The sequence below is a fragment of the Peromyscus maniculatus genome, chromosome 8, assembly GCF_049852395.1.
Source record: "Peromyscus maniculatus bairdii isolate BWxNUB_F1_BW_parent chromosome 8, HU_Pman_BW_mat_3.1, whole genome shotgun sequence".
Taxonomy (NCBI): Eukaryota; Metazoa; Chordata; class Mammalia; order Rodentia; family Cricetidae; genus Peromyscus; species Peromyscus maniculatus.
Window position 1 is genome coordinate 56,812,019 of NC_134859.1, and position 16,901 is coordinate 56,828,919.

Consider the following 16,901-nt stretch of genomic DNA (forward strand, 5'->3'; position numbering starts at 1 on the left):
CCAGACTCACCACAATGACTTAAGGTGACATCCAGGGCACCTCAGTGTCCTACAAAGACTCCGCAGTGCATAGTGGCTCAGTGGGTTTCCACTTAGGTCCAGCTCCTTCAAGCTCTCTATGAACTCAAGAGTGGAGAAGAGAATCTGCCAACAGGCATTAGAGATTGGGGTCCACCTGGACCTGAGGGAAAGAGAGAGAGAGAGAGAGAGAGAGAGAGAGAGAGAGAGAGAGAGAGGCATAAGGGTATGAACCATGTGTGCATGGTCTGAGGTGCACAGCCCCACACAGCAGATTAGGTTTCTATCTGCCTGAGCACCAGGCCTAAGTATGCCATCTCCAGGATTCACCAGCTTCTACATGCTCCTTTGCTCCAACATCTGGATCCTCTCCTTTGAGTGGTTCTTCATCTCCATCCTTATTATAGCATGCTGTGTGCTCATTTTGTATGTCTGTTTCTAACTCAGTCTAGGTGTCACACAGGGTATGAACAGGTGGCTGGCATCTTTTCTTTTTAATTGACCCTGGCATAAAGGGGGGCATTGGTAATTCAGGCAACCTTCCTTCTTTTGATGTGAATGTAACTGCTTTCCTTTGGAAAATAATTCTAGAGTCTCATAAAGGAAACTGGAAAGGGGGGATGGGAAGAGAGCTTGGGAGAGGTGGTTATAATGGGATGTTGAGCATGGTTATAAACACTACAGATGTGTTGGTTCACACGTCCCCATATCTTTCCAAAAGAAGGGGGAGAGGAGATAGATAGATAGTAGGATAGATAGATAGATAGATAGATAGATAGATAGATAGATAGATAGATAGATAGATAGATAGATGATACATACATACATACATACATACATACATACATACATACATAGATTCATAGATACATAGATAGACTGATAGAGATAGGGAGAGATAGAGATAGGGAGAAACACAGAGAGAAATTGACAAACACAGAGAGAAATTGACAGACAGAAAGAGAGACAGAGACAGAGACAGAGAGACATACAAAAAGATGTAGACACATAGGAAGAGAGAGAAAGAGAGAGAGAACCACCCTGAGTGGTGGTGCATTCCTTTAATGCACAGAGTCAGGAACATGATGAATTTTAAAACAGCCTAAGTTACAAACCCCTAGGAGCTGGGAGTAACTCCTTGCCTGGCATGTTCAACATTTGATCCTTATCACTGTAAACAAAACAATGAAACACACTTAAAAAACCTCACAAGTCCAAAAACACAGATTCGAAATGGACAGTTTTGGCCGAAACAAAATGTATAGAATGTTTTCTTTTAATTTTACAAAACCAAAGAATGTTAAGGAAACCAAATACTAAACTTTCAAGGATGGCATTTTTTAAAAAGCTTTATTTATGTGTACATATTTATTCCTGCTTCTCCGTGTGCACTATATACATGCCAAAGCTTCAGAGGCTTGAAGCAGGGCATCAGATCCTCTGGGATTGTAGATAAAGGTGGTTGTGAGCCATCTGATGTGGGTGCTGGGAATGGATCCACACCCTCTGCAAGAGAGGCAAGTGGTTTCAAACACTGAACCACCTTCAAAAGATGGCAGTTTTGAAGCTTGTTTAGTATTTACACGGACTGAAAGTGGAACTTTTCAATGTACTGTTCAAAGAATATGAGGCACCATTTGAGACACACACACAGAAGTTGCCCATCCTGCCATTTTTGATTCCTTGACTTTGGCCAAGGTTCACCCCTGTTTTCCTTGTGTGCAATGGCCTTCTTGTGGGTCTCCATGCTTTGTCTGACATTTCTTCCCAAATTTACTTTCTCACTAGCAGCCTCTCTCTTTTCCCTGGGGTTTTCCCCAGCCTCCTAAGGCCACTGTCCTTTGCAAGCAGGCTGATGTTCCTTGTTTCTCTTGCCCTATTTGGTCTCTGTCTCTGTAAATACAGAGAATTTTTCTGCAGCTCCACAGCAGACCACTTCTGCTTGGAACTTCTGTATCAAGGTCCTTTAAGGCTCACTGGTTCATAACCATAGACACTTAGAATCAAAAGCCAAACACAGGAAAATGTTTCAATTCACTAAGGTATTCTCTCTTGGCAATATTATAAGGCTATTCAGAATTGTCTTATACTAGACCTTTAGTAACTAGAGGAGATAGCCTTGATTCACTAACAAAATAAATGTGAATATAAGACAACAGAGATAGTGTAGCTCAGTGACCCCATATAAAATATACAGAGAAAAAATTAAAGGGCATGTCACATTTTTTTCTTTCATGCTGTAGTTCAAACCTAGGTCTTGGACTTATTAGATGTGGTATTTTGAATGAAATGTCATCTAGTCATGGGCATTTGAATGCTTGGTCCTCAATTGGTGGTACTCTTTGTGGAGGCTTAGGAGGTGTGGCTTTGTGGAAGGAAATATGTCACTGTGGGCAGGTTTTAAGATTTCAAAACCCTGAGCCATTCCCAGTACACTCTTTCTGCTTCCTGCTTGTGGTTCAAGAAATGAGTTCTCATCTGCTGCTTTCATCACACATCCTTTTCCTCTACCATGATGGACACTTATCCCTCTGGACCATAAGCCCAAATAAACTCTTTTATAAGTTGTCTTGGCCATAGTGTTTTATTACAGCAACAGAAAGATAACCAATACACCAGGTAATCTCTCTACAAAATGAGTAATATTCATAGTCCCTAATATTTTGAGACAGCATCACACTATGTAGCCCAGGCTGGACTGGAACTATTGGTTTTCTTGCTTCAGCCTCCTGAGTTTGGGGAGACAGGAGTGCATGACCAAGCTCAACTACCCCAATTCTTAATGCTGTCCTCTCTGAGAAATGGAATTCTGGAGGGATACTAATTTTTGTTGTTTTGATAATTGGTAACTCCTCACTCTTATACAACAAGCATGTTTTTATTGGTCCATCCTAATCATATAAAACTAGAATCACTGAAACAGCTTCCCACATGTGTGTAACACAGTTTAATTACATTTGTTCTCTTTGACTCATTTCCCCTCCTATCCTCATTCTCTTATTATTCTCCAACCTTTGCTCCACAACATTTAAGTTATTTATTTTTCACATGGGCTCTTGCTGTGTTGTTCAAATTGGTGTCAAAGTCCTCAACTCAAGATAACTGGTATAATCCTGGTTATTGTATGATTCACACCTTATATATTTTTAATATTTGGCTGTCTTCTCTCCAAGTCTTGAAATCCTAGGGAAAGCAACTCTATGTCTCCTCTTGAGATTGATTGGTAGGGCCTGACATAAAATCAGTACTTAATGAATCATCTATGGAGGAGAGAGAAACATATTGATACCAAGCCATCACTTCTGCACAGTGGTAGGAGACCCTGGAAGGGGAAGTCTACCTTGCTGCTGGGATTGGCATGAAGTTAGGAAGCCTCCAGGCTGAGTGCCATGGCCATGCTTCCTTCATTGACACATAAAAGGAAGTCATCTGGGCAGAGAAAACACAAGGACTCTTGCTGCGGGCCGCAGGAATATCATAAGAACTCAGCTGGTTATGGCAAAGTCACTACCTGGAGGAATCAGGGAATTCCTCCAGAGGAAGCCAAATCCCAAGGAGTTTTTGGTGTTACTTGGCTTGTTATATATCAGCTATATTCTGTTATGAAAATCATGTGTGCCTTCATAGTTTTCCCAATTGATTTTTCCCTAAGAAGGGCTAACAATGTGGACTGATCACTCTCTAGACATACACATTCCAGGCATTTGGAGAACAGCCTCAGGAAAGGCTTTCTCTGGAATCAGATATCTCCCCTAGCCACTTTCAAGGACTAAAGGAGACATCACCCAGGTGGTCACCCAATTTCCGAGGATTAACAGTGATAACAACCCACAGGCGAGTCTCCTGACTTAAGGTAAATTCCACAAGGGGACACCGCCGAGGTCAGGTAGACATTAAGTAATAGCTTTACACAATTTAGCTCAGACCCCTCCTTTCTTACAGCCTTACTAACTTTATAGACCTCTAACTACTTACCTAACCACTTCTAGGAATATTTAGATAAACTTCTGTGCTAACAGCTATGCTCAGCCAGAACTCCCAGTTCAAGCCTCCCTGTAATTATCATTATTGGTAGCATCCAGCCAGGTCCATCACCGGATGGAGGAAAGTACCTTATCAGAGATACCTCTGTACTCTCTAAGAACAGACTTAAGCATCCAGGCTACCTGTTTGAGAAGGCCTGGCAGATGTGCCAATTAAGCCTTACTTCCTCTTTTCCCAAACCTTACCACCAGTTCCAGATCTCCCTTTAACTATCACTAGAGGCATCTAGCTGTACACAGGTTGCCTAGCAACTGAGCACACTTTCCCCCACCCTGCAGAAAAATGGCAGATAGCTTGGACAGACAGGAGCTACAGGAAAAAAGAAGACAGTTTTATTTCTCCCATTGACCTAGCAACTTATAGATTCTTAACACTTTCTACCAACCATGTTTAAGATTATAGTTGAGCACATAAGAACCCTCTTCTTAGATATTACCTGAATTTAGCCTTTAGTTAATTCATTTCCCCATTGGTCACTTCCCTTTGGGGTTGCAAGTGATAATTAATGGTTATTGCCTCCCTGTGTGATTCTTATCACCCCTCCATTTGACCCTGGAAGCCTGGTTTTGCACTGCTAAGGGAATACTGCTTGTAAGTGTATATATACCAGGACTCCCAGGGCACGAGAGGACAGAGAAGAGAGAAGAGAATGGAAGAATTAGATGGGTAAGAACTTGAGAGGAACGAACTGAGATGGGGAAGAACTAGATTGAAGGGCTAGAAGAGAGGACAAGAGGAACGAGATGGAAGATGAGAAAGAACAAGATGAGGTAGAACGAGAAGAGGAGAGAGGAGACGGGAGAGGAGATGATATGGGAAGGAACAAGATGGATGAGAACCTAGAAGGGGCAGAACTAGATGAAGGAATTAAGATAGAACCTAGAAGGGACAGTGGATAAATATAGAGAAATCAGGCAAGAAAGGAGCTAGACATGAGAACAGAACTGAAGCTGTGTATAAAGGATGTTATGCCAGAGGAATTAAAGCAAGTGGACTATAGAACTCGGTGTGCTGAGATTATATTTCCTGATAATAGTCCTCGCCGTCAGTAGTTCTCTCTCCTGAGCCCCTGGGATGTATAATATTAAGGCTGGTTCCACTAATATTATACAAGAGACTCTCACACATAGGAACTTGAGGTGATGGTGTCAAAATCTTAGGGGTAAGGTCACTATCATGGGACAGGGGATGATGCCTGTATGAGCTGATGAGCAGTCTCTCAGAGAGAAAGCATGGTAAGAGAGAGGTTCAGTCACTATGGGACATTTGAACCTTGTGAAGGGTAAAGAACGTTTGGATCAAGAAGGTAGGTGGCCCTTGCCAAGGCATAGGGAGAGATAAATGCTCATAGCCCATCACATAGTCAGGCACACAGAGGCAAATAGAGAAAGGTGGTCAGATTCAGCAGTTAGATGTCACTGGTGATCTCTATCCTGCTGCCTTGGAGCCAGCTAAGAGTGCTGCTGATGCTCAGAACATGTGTGCTCAGGAGATCCAAAGGGAATCTGAAGAGACGGCTCTATCTATATACTCACAGAACCATCGTGGGGGCTGTCAGGGTTGGTCCCTGCTGTCCACCCCTATTCAGCTGAAGCCTCTTCACATTGTTGCAGAACTTAATGCAGAAAGTGACCACCATAAGCTCCACATCTGTTTGGACCACCAGGTACTTTATGTTTGTCTGGAACACTGGGTGTCCCATATCCATTGGGGTATGCACCCTTGTTTCTCCATAATTGTGCATCACATCTGTCAGGAACTCCTTATCCTGAATCTCATACAGACAGTGGAGTAAACCCAGAGAATATGTTTGATGGTATAGAGTTTCCTCTAGGATGTGATATTGCAGATGTAACTTTGTCTCCCAAAGAAACTTGATGGCAAAGATCCTCTCCATTTCTCTTATTCCTTGTTCACTCAAAAGACCAAATATGAAGTGCACAGTAGGTGCTTCAAACAGGTCATGTCTCCCATACACTTTCTTCAGTGTTTCCACAATACTGAAGATTTCCATATAACCACTTCTCTCCTCATTATAACGCAAGATGTAGGATATCGCTGCAAAGAACTCCTGAAGACACACCTGGGAGAAGCTATAGATCAGAGAGCTGGACTGCTTTTGAAGGACACCTATCTTCAGGAAAGTGTCAGTGGCATTCTCAGTTAACCCTTGTTCCCAGAGATCTCTCTCACTGAACAGGGTCTTTCTTCTGCAGATCCCTTCGGCAGCCAGTGAGCAGAGAGCTCTGAGCTGGAACCCCAAGGTAGGAACTGGGAAAGTTTGGGAAAGGTATTTCAGGCAGAGGGCTGTGGTGGTCTGTGAGGTCAAGGAGATGTCTCCCCCTTCTTCCATCTGCTGCTTCAGGCAAGTGCAGACCAGCCAGGACACCCAGGGTATCACACACAGTGTTGAGAGCACTGGGTTTGACTTAACCAAGCTAAAAGCTTTAATTGCTTCTCTTTTCTCTGTGAAATATTTAAAAATATATTTCTTCCATCCAGACTTGGAGAAACCCAGAACTTCTACTAGACAAGGCTGCTTGAAAGAAGGAATGAGCTTCCGTAGAGCTGTGGTCCGAGCTGTGAGCAGCAAGGAAGCCTCAGGAAGGATATATTTCCCCAGCAAACTGGCCAGCAGTGAGCACACAGGCTGTGACTGGCTCAAGTGCAGGCAGAACTTGGAGTTCTTCTCTTCCAAGACCCATGCTGGCTCATCTATGCCATCCAGGATGAAGAGCAGCTTCTCAGGGTGAGACAGGATCTGCCTAATGGGAGCTGTGGGCACAGCCTGGTCTTTTGCTATGAGCTCAGCTAGACTCAGCTGTTTGCACTGGGCCAGCTCTCTGCAGCTGAAGTAGAACACATGCTGGAAGCGATCCCTGTAGAGCTGGCCTTCCTCCCATGCTCTCCTCACCTGCCTGGCCAGCATTGACTTCCCAATCCCAGGAGCTCCTTCTAATATGACTAGTTGAGGCTCTTCCTGTGTATCTGGGCTTGGACAAAATAAGTCTTGGATCCTAATCAGATTTCCCCTCTCTTCTGCTACACATTGATGCCAGCTTTTCCTGACCAAAGTCTCCTGACCTCTTTGGCAAGGTTTTTGTAGAAGTAGTAGCTGTGTGAAATTTTGCAGCAAACCCTCTGTTTTCCAGGACTCAGTGTGGTAAAGAACCTCTCTTCCTTCATTCTGATGTATTTCTGAAATGAATCATAAATTAGGGAAGAAAGATGGAGCGTAAGTAAACTCCGTGTTGTTTGTTCTTTCATTCCTTTCTCTCTTCCTTCTACCCTTCAACAACAGGATAAATTTAGACATCTGTCTCAGCTGTACAACAGACTGTCTGTGGGTGCTGGGATATTCTGGACAGTTAGGTGCAAAGAATGTGAACTTTAGAGTAGAAGAATCTAGTTCAAGTCTTTACTTGACCAATTAATAATAATGCTGTATAATTTCATTCACACTTTAGATATTTATTGATGTATTCTGTGTCATATTTATTCTAGTAGTTGAGAATAAAAGGTAAATTCACAGACACAACTCAGTCCTCATTCAATCTGTGGGATGATCTCATAGCTCCACTGTGCTTGTGCTTTCACATCTGTAATCTGGGGACTGTGGTCTTTCCCTCTAGGAGGTCATGGAGTACTGAGGAGATTACAGATGGTGGAGCATATGTCTGCTCCTAACAGATCCCATTGACCTCCTCCATTACAGTCCTGACAACATCATTCTGTAAGTTTAGCAATTGTTGTTCTGAAGGGATAGTCTTGGGATGCTTTAGAGTTTATGTCTCAGGACATCAACTTGTTCCCCTGTCCTAGGCCTGGCAACCCCAGGAATGTTTTGTATCACCTTCCAGATATTATTGGTAACAACATGCCTTGTTTGGACTACTACTTAGATTTTGTTTGTCTCCACTGAAACTCATGTTGAAACTAACATTGAAACTCAGTTTACAGTGTATCAGTATAGGGACAAGGTTCTAGTACAAGTGTTTGGAGTCTTGGGAGCAGGTCCCTTAATAATTAATCAATACTCTTCTTCTGGGAATGGACAAGCTGTTATAGGATGGAGTTCTCTTTCTCTCCTGCAGGCACCTGTTTGCAGTGTACTTTTTTCTCTTAAGCAGAGCAGTTGTAGTCTCTAGTCTTGGACTTCCAGACTCCATAACTGTAGTTAAATATAGAACTTCTAAAACAAACAAACAAAAACCAACCAAACAAACAAACAACCAAAAAGCTACCAAGCACTATGGTGTACACCTATAGCTCATCCCTCCATAGACAGAGGCAGGAGACTCAGGAGCTCAGGGCCAGCTTTTCTATATAGTGAGTTTGGAAACATCCTGGCCTACAATCAGTCAATGAATCAATCAATCAATCAATCAATCACTCAATCAATCATTCAATCAATCAAACAAGCAAACAAACAAAAACAACGGCAGCAATAGCAACAACAACAAAAAGTTACCCAGTCTCTGTTTCCTCTACTGGCAATCAAAAATGAACTAATACACTTGCTCTTGATGTAACCTGCTCTACCATTCACACACCACCACACTTTGCTGGATTCCCCCTCATGCCCTACTCCTCCATTCTTCAACTAGTGCATCTGAGGAGTGTTCTCTCAAGTTTCTGACATGAATACAAACCTCATCTCAGCATCTTCTTTGGAAGCAACTCAAGATAAGACAGATAGGAGAATGCCCCATGAACCAGAATCCAAGTTCATCCCTCAGCACCTCAGGCTACTCAAAGTACAAGGCTGCTGTCTGTCCTGCCTTGGCCAAGGTGCTAAAGAAAATTTGGGGAGAGCACAGAATGTAGCATCAGTTCACACAATTAACTCTTGAGAAACTGGCTTCAAGGGTCAACTTGCATCTGAAATCAGGATATATAGATCTGCTCTTATTGTCTTCTGTAGGATATCATCTAATATCTCCTGAGTGTAGTGTGCTGACCACTCATGACTGTGGCCAAGGTCTGCCTGGCTCAGGTCATATCTTCCTGAGGTTCCAAGAGAGGGCTCAGCTCTTCCTAGACTGTGCTTTCCAAGACCTCTCAGCTAGGATGTATCTGTTACCACGCACACATCTAAGTCCTCCTTAGTTCTGCTGCACTTTAAAATCATTTGGAGAAGCAAGTTAATGAGTTTGAAGAAAAAGCATGTGGACTAGAATTTTGATCCCAAGAACCCCTGTACATGATGCATTTGCATTGTGGCTCCTTGTTATTTCAAACTCAGAAAGCTGAGACAGAGAATCTATGGAACAAGATGGCTAGCTAGACTTGCTCCACTGACAAGCTCTGGGCATGGATGAAAGCCTCTGCCTCAATGAATACTGGAGAGCAACTGAGAAAGATTGCAGACCTCAATTTAGGGCGCTCATAAGCACACACAGTGCAAATGCCCACACATGTATGCATCAACACATGCAAAGATACACACACAAATATATGCATACCACACATACCACACATATAGACAGAAAAAAAGGCCAATTATAAAATCCACAGAAAATGGATGGAAATGGGAAATATCCTACTTAGTGAGGTAACCATGCCCAAAGAGACAAATGGTACATTTCTCTGTCATATGTGGATCATATGACATATGATCATATATTATGTATATGGTCCATATATTTAGATTTCTATGCTTAATTTGTTATTTTAAAGTTTCTTTTGAGTTAAAATTTGAGAATTTCCTACATCCATACCACGTTTACAACATTTCTACCCACTTAATCTCCCTTCCAACTCCTCCTGTGTCCCCTACTTCCCTCTCAAATTCACATTTTCTTCTTTAATGATTGTTACATCCATACATCATACATACATATATACATATATACATGCACACACACATTGTGCTGAGTCTATGTAGTGTTGCTGTTATATATTTAATGTTGACCACGTGGGATTGGATAACCTATGAGGAACCCATCTCTGGAAAAGACTGGGTCTCTCTCTCTCAGCAGCCATTAATTGCCTGTAGCTTTTCATCTAGATCTGGGACCATGTGAAACTTATTTGGAGTGTCTCTAGAGGTCTGGAAGTTATAATGAGCCCAAGAGAGGGTTAGGGTAATAGGCCTTAAGGGGTGTAGACAGAGTATAACCATTGTGATTGAAAATGTTTAAGTGAGGTTTAAGTGATTCAAGGTTGAAGTGAGGGTAGGGATTGTGTGACAGGGGAGAGGAGTGGGTGGGATGGGTAAACCAAACTAACAATTATGAAAGACACTATGGTAACACACCAGTTTTTAAGCTAATCAAAAATATAACTTAGATAAATGTGAATGGTGAGCAATGGGTACACTGTGCTTTCCTCAGAAGACATGAGTTACTAAATGAAATCCCAATACCAAGCATGGTCAGGGAGGGTGCAGAGACTCCAAAAGATAGCAAAGCCTGTTGATGTTGCTCTTGGTGGTCTACCAGAACTAAAATTAAGACCCTATTGCTGAAGACATAACATAATTTTGTTACAGGACTTAGATACTCCAAGTTGGAACACACATGAAACTTCTTCCATGCTGGTAACTTTTGTAGTATTAGGTGATATGAGGACACTGGAGGAGAAAGTCATCCATGATATCTGATGGTGACCCTGAATGCTGCAATATTGACCTACCAGGTGAGACAAGCTCACAGATGGAATAATGACATGTAGGTTATAGGGTACCCATCTGCCTCCTGATTATATTTGAGGAATTTCTGACTAGATTTGAATTCCAGAGGAAGGAATTCATGCCTGTAATGAGGTCTAAAGCCCATGGCTCAAGAGTTTATAGACCCTAGGAAAAGACCTATTGCTGTTGTTTTGCTAAATGGACATATTGTTAATCTGCCTTCTGAATAGTTATGCTTATATCCATAGATTAATGTTTCTCTCAACTGTTAGTTTTAGGTTTTGTGAAGGTCCATGAAAGAAATGTGGTCACTCCAGAATGAATTTTGGCTTGAAGTGCCAGTTTCTGATGAATTGATTACCAATGATTCACAAAAGACCTTTTTTATTGTTATACAATTTATACCTGAACAAGTCAATTTCCACATACCAAAACCTCTCATCTGAAGCTCCTCTAAAGAATCAAATGCCAAAGCAATTCTCAGTCACATGACGTCTTGGTTTTCCAAGTTCCCTCACAACTAAGTTTTATAGAGACTTCAAACCCTTTAGAAAGAACTCGAATAAGATTTAAACACTTCAAACAGAAGGTAGCCATTAAAAACGTAACATTCACAAAGGCCAGTTCATTGCCTATTTGCTAACACTCCTGAATTCAAGACAGCTGCAATGCTCTGCAGGATTTCTCTCTACACTCAACTTTGGCCAGAGCAGCTTCTCTCTGTAGTGGGCAGCAATTAATGTAGACTTATAGTCAAAATGCTGATTAAGTGTCTGTTGAGTGTTTGGCTCTGGGAACATTGCAAAAAAGGTGGCAGAGAGAATGAAAGAGCTCGGGGGCAGGAAGGGGTGCTGCAAGATATTTTTTCTGGATGTTACATGGTTGTTGTTCTCAAGAACTCACTACAGCTAATAGCTGCTTGTGCATGACTTGCACAAGACCAACCCAAAAAGATCAGTCATTATTCTATTAGGCAGCACTAATTGAATTGAGAGGTTTTTAAAGAAATAACAATAAAAACCGAACAAGTCAACAATAAAAACTACATCAAAACAAAAAAAAATAGAGGGCATAAAGATAGAAGCCAATGGATGAGAAAGTGTCCTAGTAGAGTGAGTAGAGGGGAATTATGAGTGAATATGATCAAGCTACAGTATAAAAAGATATGAAAATTTTAAACAGTTAAATAAAAGTTGTTCTAGACCTGCACTCTCAGACATAGCACCCTTCCACTCTGCTCACTCCACAGCTGCTAGCCATGGATGCTGATCTTCTAGATATTCTTCCTCCCAATGGGACCCACCTGGTCATCAGGAACATCTTAGCTCATCCAGGTGGTGTGGAGACATAAATATTATACCTGGATTCTCCAGAGCATCCCCTTCCTTCTGATTCCTGATGGGCCTGAAAGTTGCTTCCTAGGGACCATGACCTCCTCCTGGTTTCTTTCCCTCCCTTTATGACTCACTGGCTCACAGACTCTTCTCCACTAACAATCCTCTAGCCCCTTCACATGGCATAGACAAACAGGTAAACTACATTTGCTCTGTGTGCTCCCAGGCACACACACACCCCAGTAACACTCATCAACCCATGGCTACTTACACCACATCCATCCTTCAGGCTCATCTTGACCCACACATCCTGTACTTTAGTCCAGCCTGGTGAGTCTGCCTGACTCTTCCTAGACTGCACCCTCCCCAAATTCCAGACATGGTCCCAGCCCAGGCTGGTCCACCTGTATTTTTCCTAACCTTAGGTTGAGATTGGATGGCACATCCTGTGTGTCAGCCCAAACTGCTGTGTTCATATCAGAAACAGAACCAACAAAAGAAGCCCACATACCCAGGTATCATTGCAATAACAAGATGAAAGGTCAAGACAATATTTGCCACTTCTCAATTCAATAGTCCCATAGATATGTTCTCCAGTGAGAACTAGCTAGATGAACCCTAAGGATCAAGAATTTAGTTGAACAATTGTAAACATCAAAGAAGTATGGAGTCTAAGGAAGTTATAACAACTAGCTCAATGAACTTAAAGAGAATGAACTCAAAGAGAATAAATGCCTGAGTGTTGTATAAGAAAACACAAATACAAGGCTGAATGAAACAAAGATAATTCAATATTTGAAAACTGAATGTAACAAAGAGATAGAAATATTGAAGAGATTTGAGCTTAAATAAAGATGAAATTGAAAAACTTAATAACCCAATTAGAAAATTCAAAGGAAAGCCTTACAAATAGAATGGATCAAGTAGAAGACAGAATATCAAGATTCAAAGCTCAGTAGAGAAATTAGACCAAATAAGCAAAAATATTTAAAAATTAAAACAAATAAACAAAGAAAGAAACAAACAAAAAATCTGGATGAACTTGTATGAAGTGTAGGGCACCAGGAAAATACCAAATCTTCTATTTATAGGCATAGATGAAGAAGACTCTTGATCAATGCACAGACCAGATCTTAAACAAAATCATGAAAGAAAACTTCCTCCAAATTAGAAAAGACAAACTCATACAGATTACAAGAAGCACATATATCACTTGCAGAAAGGATCAGAAAAAAAAACTTCCCATGATATATTATAGCTAGAACACTGAACATGCAGAGCAAAGAAAGGGTATTGAAAGCTATCAAAGGGGAAAAAAACAACTCAAGTCATATATGAAGGCAAACACATCAGAAAAATAGCTGATTGTTTCATGGAAACTTTGAAAGCCAGAAAGTACTGGAGAAATATACTCTGTATTTTAAAGACCATGGATGACAACCTTGACTACTGTATGGGTACAAATACAAACCACCTGTCATAGTTGAAGAAGAAAGAAAGACTTCCACAATACAAACAAGTAGAATTCATGTCCACCAAGCCAGCCCTGCAGAGAATACTGGAAGTAATACTTCTACTAAAGAGAGGAATGTGCATAGCTAAGAGACATTAGAAGAAATACATAATTACTGAAACACACAGTGTGACTAAGAGCACCAACAGCAAACAACAACAAAATTATTATAATCAGCACACACACTTTTCAATAGTAACTTCATTAGTGTCAATGACATCTGTTCCCTAATAAAAGGCTGGCTGAAAGGATTAAGAAAATCAGTCTTTCTGTTGTCTGTAATTACTCATGTTGGCTTTAAAGATAGACAGCACTGAGGCAGATAAGGTCCACATGTCAGATGAACAGGCTAAGCATCAAGTAAAAAAAAGCTGTGGCATGCACAATGATGCCTTGACCCAGAGGAGCCTGAAACTGGACACCCAAGATGACAACTGCCAACTTAAGACCCAGGGCCAAATCAAGAAATGCCACAACAGCTATAGAGGCAAAAGCCCACCAATTTCCCAATATGACAGAGCCTTTGTTTGAATAAGCAAGCTTTCTTGCAATCTCCCAGAGCCTATATCATTGTCTCCATACCTTCTCACCCCTACTCCCAGGGTACCTGGTTCCATAGAACCAGAACAGCTACACAGCACCTTAAAGAGAAAGGATGGAAACAATATGCCTACCAACTAGGACCAGGAAGCAAGCAGGTCCTGCTATCCTAGTACCTGACAAAAATAGACTTCAAACTAAAAGGAATCAAGATAGATAGATAAGAACACTTCATTCTAATCAAGGGAACAATTAGCCAAGAAGACATTATAATCCTAAAAATATATGCACCAAACATTGGTGTACTCAATTTTGTGAAAAAATGTAGTACTGAAATGAAAGCACGGACTAACATCAGCCTAAGAATAACAGGTGATTTCATACTCCACTTTCTCTAACTCATGGCTCATCTGGACAAAAAAATTAAACAGAAAAACATCAGAATTAAATTATATTGTACATCAAATATACTTGACAGGTATCTATAGACTATTCCACTAAAATAACAAAGAGTACACATTCTACTCAGCAATCCAAGGAAGTTTCTCTAAAATAAACCACATCCTAGAAAAAAAAACAAGTCATAACAAATTCAGAAAATTTGAAATACCTCAATGTATCCTGTCTGACCATAATGAAATAAAACTTAAAATCAACAAGTAAATCTGTAGCAAATCTCCAAACTCATAGAGATTAAACTACTCACTACTGAATAACAAATAAGTCAAAGAAGAAACCAAGAAAGAAATAAAAAATATCTATAAACAAAAATGAAAACACAACAGAACAAAACCTCTGGGATGAGTTAAAAGCAATTCTACAAGGTAAATTTATAGATCCAAATACTTATATTAAATATCAGAAAGAGCACAGCTAAATGACTTAATGATGAGACTCAAGATTTGAAAAACAAGAACAAACCAACTCCAAATCCAGTAGAAGACAGCAAGTAATAAAAGAACAGAGAGAAATGAATAAATTGAAACAAGGAGAACAATACAAAGAACCAATGAATCTAAGAGCTTGTTATTTAAGCAGATAAAGAAGATTAACAGACCCTTGTCCTAACTAACCAAAAGGGGGGGAAAAGAGAGGACCCAAATGAACAGAATCAGAAATGAAAAGGGAAACATTATAACAGACACCAAAGAAATTTAGAATGGTACCAGGAAATACTTGAAAACCTGAGTTGGAAAATCTAAAAGAAATGCACAAAGTTCTTGATTCATCCAAGCCTCCAAAATTTAAACCAAGAAGAGATCTACAACCTAAGCAGACAAATAACAAATAAGGAGATTGAAACAGTAAAAAAAAAAAAAAGCCTTCTGACTGAAATCAGCCAGGCAGAGATGGATTTACAGTAGAATTCTATCAGATTCTCAAATAAGCTCTACAACAATCCTTCTTAAGTTATTCAAATGAAACAAAAAACTATCCCTTAGAAATAGAATCAATTCCAAATACCTTCTATGAAGCCAGTATAACTTTAATACTTACCCCCTACACACATACAAACATAACAAAACAAACAAAAATTTCCCAAAAACTGCATGCCAATTTCCCTGATGAACAGAGATGCAAAAATCCTTAATAAAATACTTGTAAACTGAATACAATCATATATGAAAAAGATATCCACCATGATCAAATTGGTTTTATACTGAGATGCAGGGTTGGTTCAACAAACATATGTGGTGGTTTGAAAGAAAATGGCCCCCATAGAGAGCAGCACAATTAGGAGTTGTGGGTTTTTTGGAATAGGTGTGGCCTTGTTGGAGGAATTATGTCACTGTGGGGGTGGGCTTTCAGATCTCCTAGGCTCAAGTAATGCACAGTGTGGATACAGATTCCTTCTTCCTTCCTTCCTTCCTTCCTTCCTTGATCCTTCAGATCAAGATGCAGAACTCTCAACACCTTCTCAAGCACTATGTATGTCTGCCTGCAGACCACCCTGTCCCATCATGATGACGATGGACTAAACCTCTGAAACTGTAAGCTAGCCTCAATGAAATGTTTTCTTTCATAAGAATTGCCATGGTCATGGTGTCTCTTCACAGCAATAGAAACTCTAAGTAAGACAAGGTGTATACAAGCCATATCGATGAAAGCAGTTTGATATCAGCTTAAAAACAGGCATGTACCTGTTTAATCTTTAGAAGAAGATTCCAATATGCATGCACCTAACTATAGCTATCAGATAACAAACAAAGATGCCAAAATGTACACTGCATAATAGACCACATCTTCAACAAATGGCTCTGGCAAAACTGGATGCATACATTTGGAAGAATGAAACAAGACTCGTATGTCACCCTGCACAAAGTTAAATCCAAATGGATCAAAGACCCATGAAACCTGAACACTGAAACTGCTAGAAGAAAACATAGGCAGTACCCTACAGAATATGGGTGTAGAAAAGGACATTCTTAATGAGATTCCATTTGCCCAGGAATTAAGTCCAACAATGAATACGTGGGAACTCATTAAAGTAAAAAGCTTCTGTACATCTAGAAAATAATACATTGAATGAAGAAGAGGCCCACAGAGTAGTAAGTAAAGTATCTTTGCCATCTATACATCTGACAGATGATTAATGTAGAGAATATATAAAGAATTTCAAAAACAAGGAGTTAAACAACAAATGGTTCAATTAAATAATAGGCTATGGATTGGAATAGAATTCTCATAAGAATAAATAAAATTGAACAAGAAATATCTTTGAAAGTGTTCATCATCCTTAGCAACTAGGGACATGCAAAATAAACAACTTTGTAATTTCATTTTACCCCAGTCAGAGTGGCTAAAGATTAAGAAAATA

The 16,901-nt window shown here is 40.3% G+C and overlaps 1 protein-coding gene across 1 annotated transcript in view; it reads right to left on the reverse strand.

Annotated features, from left to right (window-relative positions):
* LOC102913586 (NACHT, LRR and PYD domains-containing protein 1a-like) overlaps positions 1-16,901 on the reverse strand; it is a 65,315-nt gene that overhangs the window by 30,450 nt on the left and 17,964 nt on the right. Inside the window, exons 2-3 of the mRNA XM_076543989.1 lie at positions 5,598-7,260; positions 11-181 (exon numbers count right to left, since the gene is read on the reverse strand). Of these exons, the coding sequence (XP_076400104.1) occupies positions 11-181; positions 5,598-7,260 (1,834 nt within the window). The remainder of the gene's footprint in view (positions 1-10; positions 182-5,597; positions 7,261-16,901) is intronic.